Below are 17,418 nucleotides of genomic sequence, written 5' to 3'. Positions count from 1 at the left end.
CAAATTTTACATGTAGAACTAATGTTTTTGTGGAATACTCATTAATGTAATGTAAAATATACAACATTCATATAGATTATATGAATGATACGAAGGATAATAAATAGAAATAATCACTAATATGGAATCTTTAGTGGAATATATAATATTTATGGCTATTTCTACTTTGCATTCGTAAATTGTAATGCGAAGTCAGTGTTACTACACATGTCAGCCATAAAACAAAGAATCGTAAACGACATGGTAACATGATCTCAGCCAGTGTCCTCACTCAGTAATAAAGAGTTTGTGAAAATAGGGAATGGTCAATATTGATGCTGGATGCCTAGGTTCTCTGCAAAAAGCTTATTAATTAACAGCGTTATGATACATTGACCTTTGACTATGATATAGGCTTGAGTAAATGGTAAATCGTAATGTGACGTCACTGCCACTAACTGTCCATGGAAATGAACCATGCTGCGCGACGTGGCAAGGTGAGCTTAGCCAGTGCCTCTCCTGATGCTAGGTACCTGGACAGTGATAGTATAGTTATTATGTGGTAACGAATGCTACATTTTAATTACTCAATGTCGCGTAGTGTGTATGTGGCAGGGACCAAAAATCTCTGTAATTATGAGGTATAAGGGTACACCTGATGTTGTCAAGGTTGTTTAGAATACATTCAAAAGTTTCTCTGGAAATCCTTTAAATCCTCCATATAGTCGCGGTCTCTTCCTGTAAGATTTCTATATTTTTTGAGCTACCTAGAAAGAGATTCATGGCCATCAATTAGGTATAAAACAAGAGGTGCAACTCTGTAGGCAACCGAAATTATTTTCCCATGACGGTATTGACCATATTGTCTCAGAGTGGGGAGAAATACATTAACAGTTATGGTGATTACGTTTGAAGTAAGGAATAGTTTACTTTCATTTTTCACCTACTTCGTTTTGAGTTGACTGCCCTTTATAAAACGCCCAAAAATATTTAATGACCTTCAAGACCGGCAGTCCAACTTCCATCATTCACAGCTGGCTGCGTATGGTGTATAGTGTGTTAACTGTAAGATGGCTGAATTGTGAGGGGAGTGCGGGGAGAGGAGGAAGCAAGCATTGGCTGGCGAGGGGAGAGGAGCCGTTGGGGGGGAGACAAGGCACGCCTACCAGTTGCAGTGCTGGCACTACAAATTGCGCGTCAAGCTTACACGAAAGCAGACGAAAGGCTTGGAAGTAAAACTCGCTTTAAATGTTGTTCGTAAACGAAACTGAAATAATCATGTGCATTAATATATATATATATATATATATATATATATATATATATATATATATATATATAAATGAATGTATGTGTGTTTGTCTACTACGCACTCACAAACCATTCATCCGATTGCAATGAAACTTTGGTGAGTTGTTCTCCGTACGCCCAAGAAGGTTCCTAGCCGAAAAAAAAAAAGAAATAAGACACATTCTTGAGGAGATATGACGTCATAAACAATGAGATGCCACCGCGGGAAAATACCCAGATTTATGCATCCACTATTTGAGAATGAGAGCACTTAGCGACTACCAACAAACGTGACATACAATTTCAAGCCTTCACGAAAATTTTTCTCGCTGACACCCCCCACAATATAATGAAAGGAAAAAAGGTTATCCCTTACTACATTTTCTCAGTACATACCGTAAATCTGCCGCAGTAGGCATGACGTTTTAATGTATTATTTCGTTGCTATTAACTCTAATCGCAACATATTTCGCATACAGTATCCACATATATCAGTAAATGCGCCGGAAAATTTATGTCTCTTTACGACATATAATTCAGGAGATATGACGTGGTAAACATCGAGATGCGTGAAAAGTGCCGCGCAGCATTCAGTCACACGCAATATATGTAATTTTGCGAGCATCGCTACGTAATATTGGTTTCCTTCTAACCGTAGGCCTACCGGGAGGGGTTGTTGGCGACTCCCGAGATGGGCCAGCAACTGCCTCTTCATTCATTTCGATAATGATTAGCACAAAGGCACAATAAAAACACGCAGAACAGTACAGCGCAAAACAATAACGAAGCAGACGACAATGGCTACCTTGTACAACACAGTCAGCTACGTAATGTTGGCAGCAGTCGAAACTGCGTGCCTACCGAAGCCTTCCGACGTTTACCGACTTCTACCGATTCAGGACTACGGAGAGGTCTGCCATCTAAAAGTTTACACACTGTAATTTATGTCGCCCATCTTCAGAAAATATTTTTTGTGCCATTTTCATTATGCTCACCCTGTTTAAGCTTGGCTTTCACAATCTGGCGTTGATCACGAAGGAGTCTGTATTAAGCAGAGATGTTCAGGCATCATTCCAGATTAGCACTAGCGCCCCGTGTCTTCATTTGTTTCATATATGTTCCAATATCTGTCTACGCCTGCGGCTTCTACCCACTATGGCTAGTATCATTGAAGTTATTCCCCGATTTCTAAACATATGTTCTGTCACCCTGTCCCTTGCTCTTGTCAGAGTTTTCTGTGTATTCCTTTCTTTGTCGATAATACACAGAATGTAATTCTTTTCCTTATCTGACCACTTAATTTTCATCAACCTTTTATAACGCCAAATGTGATACGCATGTTCCACAGAGGCCATTATCTACACTAATGGCCATTAAAATTGCTGCACCAAGGGAACATGCAGGTGATAAAAGGGTATTCATGGACAAATATATTATAATAGAATTGTCATGTGATTACATTTTCACGCAGTTTGGGTGCATAGACCCTGAGAAATCAGTACCCAGAACAACCACCTCTGGCCGTAATAACAGTCTTCATACGCCTGGGCATTGAGACAAACAGAACTTGGATGGCGTGTACAGGTACAGCTGCCCATGCAGCTTTAACACGATACCACAGTTCATCAAGAGTAGTGACTGGCGTATTGTGACGAGCCAGTTGCTCGGCCACCATTGACCAGACGTTTTCAATTGGTGAGAGATCTGGAGAATGTGCTGGCCAGGGCAGCAGTCGAACATTTTCTGTACCCTGAAAGGCCCGTACAGGACCTGCAACATGCGGTCGTGCATTATCCTGCTGAAATGTAGGGTTTCGCAGGGATCGAATGAAGGGTAGAGCCACGGGTCGTAACACATCTGAAATGTAACGTCCACTGTTCAAAGTGCCGTCAATGCGAACAAGAGGTGACCGAGACGTGTAACCAGTGGCACCCCATACCATCACGCCGTGTGATACACTAGTATGGCTATGACGAATACACGCTTCCGATGTGCGTTCACCGCGATGTCGCCAAAGACGGATGCGACCATCATGATGCTGTAAACAGAACGTGGATTCATCCGAAAAAAATGACGTTTTGCCATTGTGCACATAGGTTCGTCGTTGTGTACACCATCGCAGGCGCTCCTGTCTGTGATGCAGTGTCGAGGGTAACCGCAGCCATGGTCTCTGAGCTGATAGTCCATGCTGCTGCAAACGTCGTCGAACTGTTCGTACAGATGGTTCTTGTCTTGCAAGCGTCCCTATCTGTTGACTCAGGGATCGAGACGTGGATGCACGATCCGTTACAGCCATGCTGATAAGATGCCTGTCATCTGTACTGCTACTGATACGGCGTTCCGTATTAACCTCCTGAACCCACCGATTCCATATTCTGCTGACAGTCGTTGGATCTCGACGAAGGCGAGCAGCAGTGTCGCTATACGATAAGGCACAATCGCGGTAGGCTACAATCTGACCTTTATCAAAGTCAGAAACGTGATGTTCCCCATTTCTTCTCCTTCCACGAGGCATCAGAACAAAGTTTCACCAGGCAATGCCGGTCAACTGCTGTTTGTGTTTGAGAAATCGGTTGGAAACTTTCGTCATGTCAGCACGTTGTAGGTGTCGCCAGCGGCGCCAAGCTTGTGTCAATGCTCTGAAAAGTTAATCATTTGCATATCATGGCATCATCTTCCTGTCGGTTAAATTTCGCGTCTGTAGCACGTCACCTTCGAGGAGTAGCAATTTTAATGGCCAGTACTGTATTATTAAATTACCATTTTATTATAATCTGTGAAGCTAATGAAATAATATGATACTGCAGACAATGTACGACACAATTGTAAATGTCAATCACAAATTGGTTTCTTTGAACCAATCGTAAGTCTATTTAGTTGCAGTGCCTTTTGTACAGACGTTGCGCGCACCTTAGAAGACGCAGCAGCGGCGGTCGTACCCTCTTAAGGCATGGGCTATTGTGCGTGATTATCACTGCAGTGAAGGAATAGTCTGAAGGTTTCCAGCGTGGATTTCGGCTGCTGTGCCGTTGTCTCCGTGCCTGGCGCCGGCTCTTGTGCCGTCCGCACGAGTCTCCCGTGGCAGTCCGAGCCACTTAGAGCGCGGCGAGGACTGGCCGACCAGCCGGGGGGCTGCGGCAGGAGGAAATAAAACGGGCTGACGCCAAACACAGGCCTCGCGGAGCGAGCCGTTGTAAAAAATACAGGCGGTGCCGCGGGGAGACGGCTCGCTAGGCGCTGACGTGGGGCCGAGTTTCTGCGGGACAAAGCTGCGCGCGCGGGCGCCGTTTGCCCGCCATTACGGCGGCGTCCGCTCTAAAAGTTCCATTTAGATAATTGTCCCCGCGGCAGTGGCGGCGGCAGCAGCGGGATGCGGCAGATGGCCCCGGCGGGAGAAGCGAGCCGCGCCGTGGCTGCCGTTCCCGTCTGTCAGGGGGCAATAACAAAGCCGTCTCGCTCACCAGCTCCAAAATGAAAAGTCTAACCGTAAAGATTAGCGTACCTCAACACCGACAACTGCGAAACCAATGTGTTAAGTGAAAAGTGGTAAATGGGATCTGGATAGGTTGTGGTAGTTCAAGCGTACGTCGTGGGGAACATCATTAGTGTGGTGTCGATCGTCCTAGACACAATGACGGCGTGGCTATTCGTAACTGATAATTCTGAGGTTGGCTCCTGACATCTCCAGTACCTACTTGAGAGAAGGTGAGTTTCTTCGCCGAGATCGCTTGTAGTTCCTTCTCTAGATTGTCGTACAGATGACAAAATGGAAGATATCGAAATAGACGACAGAGGGATAGAGAAACAATTAAAATCGCTCGAAAGAGGAAAGGCCACTGGAGGTGATGGGATACGAGTTCGTTTTTACACAGAGTACGCGAAGGAACTTGCCCCCCCCCCCCCTCTTCGTGCAGCGGTGTACCGTAGGTCTCTAGAAGATCGTAGCGTTGCAAAAGGAATCAGCATGGGTTTCGAAAAAGACGATCGTGTGAAACCTAGCTCGCGCTACTCGTCCACAAGACTCAGAGGGCCGTAGACACGGGTTCCCAGGTAGATGCCGTGTTTCTTGACTTCCGCAAGGCGTTTGATACAGTTCCCCATAGTCGTTTAATGAACGAAGTAAGAGTATATGGACTATCAGACCAATTGCGTGATTGGATTGAAGAGTTCCTATATAAGAGAACGCAGCATGTCATTCTCAATGGAGAGAAGTCTTCCGAAGTAAGAGTGACGTCAGGTGTGCCTCAGGGAAGTGTCGTGGGACCGTTGCTATTGACAATATACATAAATGACCTTGTGGATAACATCGAAAGTTCACTGAGGCTTTCTGCGGATGATGCTGTGGCATATCGAGAGGTTGTAACAATGAAGAATTGTAATGAAATGTAGGAAGATCTGCAGGGAGTGGCAACTGAATCTCAATGTAGACAGGTGTAATGTGCTGCGAATACACAGAAAGAAAGATCCCTTATCATTTAGCTACAATATAGCAGGTCAGCAACTGGAAGTAGTTAATTCCATAAATTATCTGGGAGTAGGCATTAGGAGTGATTTAAAATGGAATGATCATACAAAGCTGATCGTCGGTAAAGCAGATGCCAGACTTAGATTCATTGGAAGAATCCTTAGGCAATGCAATCCGAAAACAAAGGAAGTAGGTTACAGTTTACTTGTTCGCCCACTGCTTGAATACTGCTCACCAGTGTGGGATACGTACCAGATAGGGTTGATAGAAGACGTAGAGAAGATCCAACGGGGAGCAGCGCGCTTCGTTACAGGATTATTTAGTAATCGCGAAAGCGTTACGGAGATGACAGATAAACTCCAGTGGAAGACTTTGCAGGAGAGACGCTCAGTAGCTCGGTACGGGCTTTTGTTGGAGTTTCGAGAATATACCTTCACCGAGGAGCCAAGCAGTATATTGCTCCCTCCTACGTAAATCTCGCGGAGAGATCACGAGGATAAAATAAGAGAGATTAGAGTCCACACAGAGGCATACCGACAATCCTTCTTTCCAAGAACAATACGGGACTGGAATAGAAGGGAGAACCGATAGAGGTACTGAAGGTACCCTCCGCCACACACCGTCAGTTGGATTGCGGAGTAGTGATATAGATGAACGTAGATGTAAGCAATCTTTATTGTCGGTTATGGGTTTCGGTAGCATGCTTTCCGTCTTCAGATCTCGATAAGATGTTATCACATGTCTTCTATGCCAGTTGTACTTTTTCTACAGCAGTGACGTGTATGTGATAGATGAGATGAAAAGTGCAACGGAAAGTTAAGGGTAAAACCATAGTATACAGAATTAAACAACTGCTTGTGTCCAGTACCCAGTTTAGAGGCTAGCGTTTGCCTGGCTGCAGCGAAGCGCACATTAGTGTGTCGTATGAGACTGTAGCGTCGACAGTTACGATGCCGCAACGTAGGTGCACGCTCTCTTAGCTTGGCACTACGAGAGAAGACTAACTACGCCGGCCACAGCGCTCTCTGGCCGACGCTGTGGAGCTCAGGGAGTGCCGTCTTGATTTCGGCCCGATTTCATCAAGAGTCACGGCCTGGAATATCGCTTCTTCGCTTCTACTGCCGAGTGGGCTAGCTTGGTATTGAGACTTTGTACTAGTTACGTTCAGTTAAAGTTTGGACACCAACGAGTATATGTCAACAGTGAGATTATACAGAACAGTCATCCTAACTTCGCAGGATTAGACATTGACTACGGCTTCACACCTATGTGCTCATCCTAGCCAAAGTTATGTATGCATTTGATATTTACTTGTGTTTTTGACTCTATTAAAAGTGTTAAAATTACATGCAGTACCGAAGTGCTTCACCTCTCCTGTTCCTACTCGCTTTCTTCACTCTCGGCCTATATTACAGGAGCAATTCTCAGGAGAAGACCCACGCGTCACCTATCCGCGATGAACTTTTTTCTCCTCTTACCTATGTTTTTTGCTCCGTATTGCTTTATCATTTTTGTGCTATCTCCGTGTGACTGAGTGAATGTCCGCTCCCACCCATCGCTCTAAGAAATCATTTTGTGTCAACGATGGTTTCGCATCAGGAACAGGCTTCGCTGTCCGATTATGTACGGCTTCAGGCTCAGCATATGACGCAGCTGCTTGCTGCTGTGAATGGACTGGTCACGCTACAAACTGCAGCTGCCTCGGCGCCTCCGACGCCCACGCCCTACGGCGCCGCTATTCCGTGCCTTTAATCCGGACACTGAATGCTGGCCACAGTACGTTGCTCAGCTCGAGGCCCAGCTCTCCACATACAACATACAAGGTACAGAGCGGCTTGCCTTTTTCATTGCCAACGCCGGTATTGTGTTACACCGTGTGCTCATAAAATTGTTACCCACCACCCGCCCAGAAACTAAAACCTACGCCGAAGTGATAGAAACCTTAAACTCCCACTTCCGTGACAGTGTAAATGTGGTAGCTACACGCTACAAACATTTCCTTCTCCAGCGTGGTCCCGCTCAGTCACGTAAATCATGGTTAGCTGACCTTCAGGGACTAACATCTGATTGTGACTTTAATTGCTCCTGTGGACTCTCCTATGCAGATATCGTGATTAGGGATCCTATAGCGCAGAATGTATTGGATAACCGCATCCAAGAGCAACTCCTAAGATTTAAAAACCCGTCTTTGCAGCAAGTGGTAGACTTGCTAGACAGACAAGATACATTAGACATGGCTACTTCCGCGTTCGACGTTCCCTCCCGCCCTGCCCCGGCACAGGAAGCCACGCGGCGCCTTTCACGCGCAAGTAAACAATTTTCCAGCCAGGCACCCACTAAGAAACTGAAATCTTGTCCGAACTGCCTTGTGCCCACCCACGGGACAGTTGCTCGTCGTCTCATGCACAGTGTTATTTTTGCAATAAGCTTTCATGTGCAAGCTGTGTGTAGTAAGAGACACTCTAATTCACAGACTGTTTCATGTTGGCGTGACTCACGTCGGCGTCACTGCAATGGAAACCGCTGTGATCATCGTTCACCTCATCAGCCTATGGACTTGAATGCAATTTTTTTGAAGACTTCTGGTTCACGTACTTCTACCTTCTACAGCTCGTTGTGTGCATGAACAAGTTTTGCCAGACGCTTACTCTCGCATTCAGAACGATGCGAATAAATTTTTTGTGACTTTGAACATTTGTGGACGCTCTATTCACATGCAGCTGGACACTAGTGCGTCTGTTTCTTTACTCAACAGATTAACGTATGATTTTCTTGGTTCGCTCCCGCTTCGTTGTTCGCATTGACTGCATTTACTAGACAGTAAATCTCAATGTTAGGCGTGTGTAGTAAACAAACCACATACAGTGCAACCACAGAAACTGTGTCTTTTCATGTGCTCCACACTAGTAATGCTCCTAACATTTTTGGCATGGACGCATTTGAACTTTTTGGTCTCGCAATTCAGGAAAATTGACTTTGTTTCATCGCTTGTGACCATGCAAAAATTGTGAACGCACTATGCGATGATTTTGCTGAACTCTTTTCTGAGGGCCTTGGTTGTGCCACGGACTTTGCAGCGCATGCTGTAGTTAGAGACAATGCCGTCCCTATTTTCCGGCGTGCACGCCCGGTCCCGCATGCACAGCGTGAAGCTGTAGCTGCTGAACTTCAGCATTTCCAAGACAGCGGTGTCATTGAACCTGTTTCTGCTTTGCGATGGTCTTCGCCTATTGTGTGTGTGAAAAAATCAAACGGTCGGCTCCGTATTGGTACTAACTGTAAGTCTACAGGCAATTCCCAGACGGTGATCGCTACGTTCCTACAACACAATACTCAGTCCCCGAGCGGAGAAAATCTCCAACCTAGCCGGAAATGTAACACGGGCCCTTAGGGTTGACGTTCTGTCGAGCTGACCACTGAGCTGCCAGAGACGGACAAATAAACGGACAAGTGGATATGATTAATTACCCGCAGAAATTAAACGGCTAGTATTCAAGCGTTCGGTCACGGATTGGATGACACAATTAACGTTAGTAATAGCACAATAACAGTCCAGGAAGAGGACGGAATAAGACACGAAAGCTTGTGCACAAATTGATCCTGCTTTAAAATATGTGAACACTAACGCTATCACCTCTGCAAATATTTCGTGTTCGAGTATACTACTAGGCCATAGCACGCAAAGGAAAGACATCACACTGAGAAAACATTCTAAAAATTCTGCTGATTATAATTATTACTAGCTTCTGCTGATTATATTTATTATTAGCTCACAAAAGCAACATTGCCCGGTTATTCGTTTTACCAGTTTTCTATTATAAACGGAAACAAAGAATGAACTGCGTTCGTAGTGAACTAACGAAAATATTTCAATTTCATGTGTTAGTGAAAACACCTTTGAAACAGTCGTACAAAGAAATACGCAAAATGTACAGATGTATAAACACAGCTTCCAAATTAAGCAACATAGCACTTCTATTCGTTCGGCGTAGTTGTTCGCTTGTCTACAACTGGATTTTGTCAACGGCTCTATGGGGGGGGGGGGGGGGGCTCGTCGTAGCCCTACAGACAGCTGTTGCTTACACCTGCAGCCGTTTCCACTTCGCATCTGCAAGTTGCCCAAAGCGCTGCCAGCTGTCAAGGGTTACCTTACGGTGCGTGCGCGACGCACGGCGCACGGCGATCCATCTCCTATCGGTTTTTTCAACGAACACTTTGAATGTTCGCAGTTCAGATTCGGACGGGAGCGCGAAAGGTTTGTCGTTTTTAGCGCGCATGTGAGTATTGTTTGCAAGATATTAATGAGAAAAGAGGGATTTTAAGCTGAACTAAAATAATACATTTTAATTAATATCTTTAGATTATTGCCAGTCTTCAATAAAGGGATTTTGTGATTGATTTTCCAGCTGTTAAATATGGATTGGTCGAAAGTGACTTTAATTACACTAACTGAAGAAATAGAAAACAATCCATTCTTTGGGATCCTCAGCATAAGCATCACATGAAAGCAGATGCTTGACGAGAAATATCTGCGGAGATAGACGTATCTGAGGACCAGTCCAGAAAAAAAATAATATCGTTGCTGTCTTCATACCGAGGGGAGAAGGACAAATTGAAAAACAGCATGGGAACAGGATAAGGTAAGTTGTGAATCTAATAAGATATTACGTACCTAAATCTCTTAATTCTGATAAATAAATTAGTTGACAAGTTTAGCGATGTGGCCGATCACAACTGGCATTTATTATTATTCGAAGAATTTTGTATGCGGAAAAAAACGTATGAAGAAAATGAATGGCATTATAAAATAATATGCTTCATTTTCATTTTTAAGTGATGTATTTACATACATCATACAAACTTTTATAATAACAATCATAAGAACTGCACAGTTCTGTATTGTTTTAAACAGGGTTTTGTTGCATTCTGTTTTTTATTGTTTCAGGAAAGGAAGAGACGATATTTAGTAAGCAAGTGGTTTGCTTATGAAGCTTTAGAGTTTCTGGAGGACAGGGACGTACCAAGAAAAGGACTTACGACAGTAAGAAAATGTTGATGTACTCAAGCATATTTGTGTTGGCATTCTAGGAATCCTTCTTTCATACAATAATCTGCTATTTCATCCCTAATTTTCTGACAATTGTTTGTGGATCGTCGGAGAACATGTCTCACTGGTAACCCACCATGATCCTTCAATTAAAACTCCATTCTCTTCATGGTCAGTCCCAGCAGGAGTGTACTGATTTGGTGAATGGGTCCTTAGATAATTGTGTAACAAAATGACTGCCATCACTATCACCTCGGCTTTTTCAGGTGGCAAAAGCATTGGTTTTCTTAGAACGCGAAACACTGAGCTTGATATACCTAAGGCGTTCTCGAATATTCCTTGGGCCCTACTCAAGCAATAATTAAGAATTCTATGAGGAGTTCCTTTGGCAGAGTCTCCAGAGCATGGCTTCATGAGATTTACACTTAGAGCAAATGCACCATCACCTGCAAGGAAATAAGGTATTAGCATAGAACACCCTGGCAGCGTATGCGCTACTGGAAGCCCCAATGTGCTCCCAGTCATCATACTATGTAGCTTGCGCCCTTGAAAAATTCAAAAATTCGTCCATCCGAAATTCTTCCTTGGCATCCCACGTCAGCAAACACAATGTTACAATTCCCGTCCACTAATGCAAGAAGCACAATACTGAAGTTGGATTTATAACTGAAGTATTCTGTACCCGAGTTCATTGGAGCTTGAAAAATAACATGTTTCCCGTCCTGAGCACCAACACAGTGAGGCAGGTACCAACGTGTTAGAATATATTGCTTACTTCCTTTCAAGATGCAGGTGTCGTAGGTAGCTGAAACAGAAATCATACCTATACGTACTTCAACCATTTGGAGGGGGAGGGGGGGGTTGAGTTTATATATTATACTTGTAAAACAGGACTGATAATTGTTTTGGTGCCTGGAAAACTACTACATTATTGGTCTGAGGCGAACGATCCTACTTAATGTTTTTAATAGGCTCCTATTTTTATGTAGGTCACGTAATACCAGTAATACATAATTAATATTGGTTACTACTGATTATTGCTTGTAATTTACAGGACACGGATGAGATTATTAGAACTGAAGACGACATCGAGTAAGGACTCAACATTTCTAAAGACAGCCAACAAGAACCTACATGGTCAACATCTACTGCCAGATCTACTAAGCGTAAGTGAAGTGATGCTAACGACTCAATGATGAGGAGTGCGTTTGACATTTTACGAACTGTTGTAGTGAAATTGGAGAAAGGGCCGTGTAACAAGTCCGACGAAATCGATGCCTTTGTTACGTACATTGCTGCAAATGTGAAGAAATATTCGCCTGAAACGCAGAAATCGGTACAGCATGCCGTGTTTGACGTACTTCTGAAAGCCGATAAAGGGTTTTAGGATTGGGCTGCTCCAAATGCTCAGCATTCCAACAACTGGCAAATCCCTCCAGAAAGTGTATATCACCCCACACATACGTTTTGCACACTTTGCAACAGTACCTGCTCCCGTACAATCGCCATCTGATTCCTTGACACCTATCTCTTATCAGTCATCTCCTGCTTCATCAATAACTTCAGAACAGTTTTCGGATTTTATGTAACATAACGTTAGAGTAATGGATTTTGATGACTTTGTGTAAAATGCGTTTAATTTTGTACTTATAAAAATATTTAAAAAATTAAGCAACTTTCAAAATTAAAAGAGTTAAGCAGCGGTGTTAATATGTTACCTTGATATATCCTTGTAACTCATGGATGAGCGCTGCACAGACTTGTGGTACCATTAGTGCAACAGGCTGCTTAGAAATCCTGAAAGTATACTGCAGGCTAGTGAATGAATCTGCCGTGGCAAGATATCGAAGTGTTACTGCTAACCTGGAAGACTTAATCATATTGATTTTATTTGCCTTTATTTCATGAAAAAGAAATATACATATGTAACAGAAATAGTACATATGTCAAATTTTTATATCCACGCCCACCATTGCTTATTTGGTCAGGATCTTACGACAAATACACGGCGAATTATAAACAAGAAGTAAACAAGCTATGTACAACAAATATTAACGGTCACCTGTCTTTAGCGGAAATTGCCGTGCGGAAATCAGTGTCCTCTTTCGAAATATGTGGTCCAATCTTCTGGAGTAGATTTTCAAAGTCAAAAGGTGACATTCGACAGAAATTTTTATATTGATCACTTATTTGTGACTTCAAATCCATCATAAGTTCTGCATTTTTTTTATTTTTATAAAGTTCAGTGTGCCACCAACGTAGACGTTTCGTTTTGTTTTCGACAAACTTGCCATTAATAATGCCATTCCACTCATCACCATAATCGAGAGATTTTCCTGTCGCGTAAACATATTTACAGCTTGACTGCTAACTGAATATTTATATGTTCACGGGTTTCCTGTGGATTGCCGGAGGTTCGTTGCAAGCCACAATTCCAACGAACGAAAGGCAAGCGGCGCGCGTGCGGCTCGCGCATCTTCCGCGGTTCGTGGCGAGCAAGTGTGGATGCGGCATTAAGTTGACTCGACTATTGGAGTGTTTTAGTAGTAAAGAATAAATGTATTAAAATTTCAAGCATAATGCAGCACTTTTTCACGTATTTCAGTGTTTATGGCGTCATATTTCTTGAACTAGGTACATCCAGCGATATATGTGAATAATTTCTGCGAAATGCGTTGCGAATACAGTTAGTTACAAAGAATTAATGAATTTATATGCGGCAGTTTCTCACGCATCTTAGCGTTAGGAATTATATCTCCTGAACTATGTGTAGCACATTGATATAATTTTGTAGGTGTATTTAATGTCATTTGTGGATACTGTCTGAAGAATCTATTGCCCACAAGTAATAAATTAAAACGTCATGCAAGATGCGACAGTTTTTCATGCATCTCACTGTTCATGACGTCATAGCTACTGAACTATAAAAGATAGGTGATTCTTACACCGACAGCGGTCGTTACCAGCCTGTAAGTGTATACCGGGTTTCGGGTTTGGTTGAAACCAGTGAAGGGGTTTAGAATGAGATGTGCTACATACGCGCACACACACACACACACACACACACACACACACACACACACACACACACACACACAGACCACACATACATACATGCAGATACACCCATAATTATATTACAGGATGTACGCATTTAAGGGTCGCTTGGTCGTGGGGAAATTGTAGGAAATTAGTGATCGCAAAATGTAAGTCAAGACTATGAACACAAAACTTTTATTTGCTCTTGTCAAGTGAATAACTAACAACAAGCAAGACAGAGCAATGTTCTGAAAAAGAGGAATACCCTAAAGTAAAATGCGAGCACTAACGGGACTTCCATATATTTGGAAAATTTCAGGAAGAAAAAAAAAGTGGTTCAAATGGCACTGATCACAATGGGACTTAACTTCTGAGGTCATCAGCCCCTAGAACTTAGAACTACCTAAACCTAACTAACCTAAGGACATCACACACATCCATGCCCGAGGCAGGATTCGAACCTGCGACCGTAGTGTTCGCGCGGTTCCAGACTTTAGCGCCTGGAACCGCTCGTCCACCCCGGCCTGCACAGGAAGAAAAAGGAACAGGACTGTACATCTGGGCAGCTCACAAATACAGGATAAATGAAACAAATATGAAATACAAATAATTGAGCATACAGAAAGCGTAACAGAATAAATTAATGGCGAGCTGCCCTGAAGATGGATTACGCTCCAGCCTGACCGAAACTTACATGTTCCAAGTGCAGCGAGTGGGAGTCAGTCGGGCAAGAAGACAGCCGAGAAGCGAATAGATACCAAATAAGAATTCTCTTTTGTGAACTGCGCATAATACCCAGACTCTTGGAGGGGTGACCAAATTTTTCTACCATTGTGACGAACGAAAATTTCACTTACCCACAGGTAATTTCTACGAAGAAATTATGAAGTGGCATGTAACGAACAACAACCACGACAAAAAGTAAACGGACTGCAATATATCGATTTTTATAGTTGAACTGTGCATAACTATTGTAAAATTTAGACCTGGACTTGTTGTATAGTTTACTTTAAAGATAACGTTAATATGAATAAAATGGAGTAAATGACCGACTAACAAAAAGAATATGGAGTTTCATCCACCCTAAGAAAACAAGGCTGAGATGGTTCGAAGAATGTGAAAAAGATCTTAAGCAGAGTGGTATCTCAGAGAGAGAAATTCCTGTCAGTAACAAATTTAGAAGATTGGCGAAGAACGTCCAAAAGACAGAAAGGATCTTGTAAGTAGGCTGTTTATGTTTTCTTATTGGCAACGTTACGTAGCGCTCTATATGAAAATCACTGGCTGTGCTGTGTGCAGTCTGTGGCTAGTTTGCATTGTTGTCTGCCATTGTAGTGTTAGGCAGCGGCAGCTGGATGTGAACAGCGCGTAGCGTTGCGCAGTTAGAGGTGAGCCGCCAGCAGTGGTGGATGTGGGGAGAGTGATGGCGGAAGTTTTGAAATTGAACTGCTATATATATTATGATTATTAAGGTAAATACAGTGTTTGTTCTCTATTAAAATCTTTCATTTGCTAACTATCCCTATCAGTAGTTAGTGCCTTCAGTAGTTTGAATCTTTTATTTAGCTGGCAGTAGTGGCGCTCGCTGTATTGCAGTAGTTCGAGTAATGAAGATTTTTGTGAGGTAAGTTATTTGTGAAAGCTATAGTTTAATGTTACTCAGGGCCATTCTTTTGCAGGGATCTTTGATAGTCCGATTGCGTTGCGCTAAAAATATTGTGTGTCAGTTCAAGCATAGTCTTGTACAATTGTTCTAAGGGGACGTTTCAATCTCTGTCCAAAGAACATAAACAGGCATTTCTTGGTGGGCTCATAAGATACTGGCAGGAAGTCAAAGCTGGAACAAGAACAAGACCTAGACACTAAAACGAAATTGGTTGTTACCCCACAGTTCATAGACACTCAACACGAGATAAAAAAAAATTGAGTACATGCTATCGGAATTTTTTCGTGTTTCTTTAAAGCCTCAGTTTTCAACTTTTACCAATTATTTACTTTGCTTTTCTACTACATCAGAAATACATTTTTGTCCCAAAGTCACGTTTTCATTGTTGTTGTTGTTGTCTTCAGTCCTGAGACTGGTTTGATGCAGCTCTCCATGCTACTCTATCCTGTGCAAGCTTCTTCATCTCCCAGTACTTACTGCAACCTACATCCTTATGAATCTGCTTAGTGTATTCATCTCTTGGTCTCCCTCTACAATTTTTACCCTCCACGCTGCCATCTAACGCTATATTAGTGATCCCTCGATGCCTCAGAACATGTCCTACCAACCGATCCCTTCTTCTAGTCAACTTGTGCCACAAACTCCTCTTCTCCCCAATTCTATTCAATACCTCCTCATTAGTTATGGTCTAAGGCGCTGCAGTCATGGACTGTGCGGCTGGTCCCGGCGGAGATTCGAGTCCTCCCTCGGGCATGGGTGTGTGTGTTTGTCCTTAGGATGATTTAGGTTAAGTAGTGTGTAAGCTTAGGGACTGATGACCTTAGCAGTTAAGTCCCATAAGATTTCACACACATTTGAACATTTGAACATTAGTTATGTGATCTACCCATCTAATCTTCAGCATTCTTCTGTAGCACCACATTTGCATTATATTACATAAAAAGTGAAGAATTATGCCACTAAGTAGTCATTTTAAGATTTAATTAGTTATATCAATTTCCCGCAAATGTGTGTCGGTTGACCTAAGCTCCTTTAAAAACACGCCATTCATTTGCTAATCTAATAAACGTCTTCCTTCTTTGCGTAAGAAATGGAGCAGAATCCTTATGTCTGAGGTAAACATCGGCATTCATCATGGACATGGATTAATGTCAGTTATTTCAAGGAAGTCATGGATCATTGACAAAAAATTTCGACATATTGTGAAGGCTTATTGTGTATGTGGGTAGTATAATAGTTAAAAAAATTACTGGCCAGCCGTTGTGGCCGATCGGTTCTAGGGGCTTCAGTCTGGAACCACGCTGCTGCTACGGTCGCAGGTTCTAATCCTGCCTCAGGCATGGATTTGTGGGGTTCGCTCGTCCGAGAGAGCGCCTCAGCTTCCTTATATGCCTCCCATCCCCTACACAGATCCTCTATGACCTGTTTCCTTTCCCCCATCTGCTCCTTTTCCTTGAACATTTCCACATCCTCTGCACCTACGGCCGACTTGATCCCCGTCATCCCCTGGTTGTTCCTCTCCTCTCTAACCCTCCCCCCCACTGCCGCACTTTCACCTTTGTGTCTCCCCCACCCCCACCTCTACAATCTTCGTCTCCTTTCCCGAGGTGGCTACCATCAACTCCCCCTCCCCGATGATGCCCTCTCTCCCTCCATTTATCCCTTCTATCAAATATGATCCTCACCTCCCCCTCCCTCCCTCTGCCCTTTTCCTGGGCTCCCTCTCCCCATCTTCCATCCTGTTTTTTCTCCACATACCCACTCCTTGCCACCATTCTCTCCCCCCCCCCCCCCCGAGTCCTTTTTCTTTCCTCTCCACTGCTTCCCCACTCCTTTCTCGAGTCCGCCCTGCTCTCCCCGCTTTTTCTGTGCCCTCTGCCTCCATTGGCTCCCCCCTCCCCCCCTCATCTGTCTTTGGCCACCCTCTCCAAA

The 17,418-nt window shown here is 43.4% G+C and overlaps 1 protein-coding gene across 1 annotated transcript; it reads left to right on the top strand.

Annotated features, from left to right (window-relative positions):
• Nucleotides 1-456: 456 nt before the first annotated feature.
• Nucleotides 457-12,168, top strand: LOC126092833 (uncharacterized). The gene is made up of 4 exons (XM_049908563.1): nt 457-476; nt 4,621-4,693; nt 10,272-10,371; nt 12,014-12,168. Exons 1-4 carry the CDS (start codon nt 457-459, stop codon nt 12,166-12,168), a joined length of 348 nt encoding a protein of 115 aa, XP_049764520.1.
• Nucleotides 12,169-17,418: the final 5,250 nt, after the last annotated feature.

The sequence above is a fragment of the Schistocerca cancellata genome, chromosome 7 (genome assembly GCF_023864275.1).
Source record: "Schistocerca cancellata isolate TAMUIC-IGC-003103 chromosome 7, iqSchCanc2.1, whole genome shotgun sequence".
Classification (NCBI taxonomy): domain Eukaryota; kingdom Metazoa; phylum Arthropoda; class Insecta; order Orthoptera; family Acrididae; genus Schistocerca; species Schistocerca cancellata.
The sequence above is the reverse complement of the archived record's forward strand: the minus strand, read 5'-3'. Positions and strand labels throughout refer to the sequence as shown.

Bases quoted from the DNA above. Each gene is read 5' to 3' on its own strand.
- LOC126092833 (XM_049908563.1), top strand. From the start codon at position 457: ATGCTGCGCGACGTGGCAAG. The intron at 477-4,620 runs GTGAGCTTAGCC...TCCCCGCGGCAG, and splicing joins ATGCTGCGCGACGTGGCAAG to TGGCGGCGGCAGCAGCGGGA. The intron at 4,694-10,271 runs GTCTGTCAGGGG...ATATCTGCGGAG, and splicing joins GCGCCGTGGCTGCCGTTCCC to ATAGACGTATCTGAGGACCA.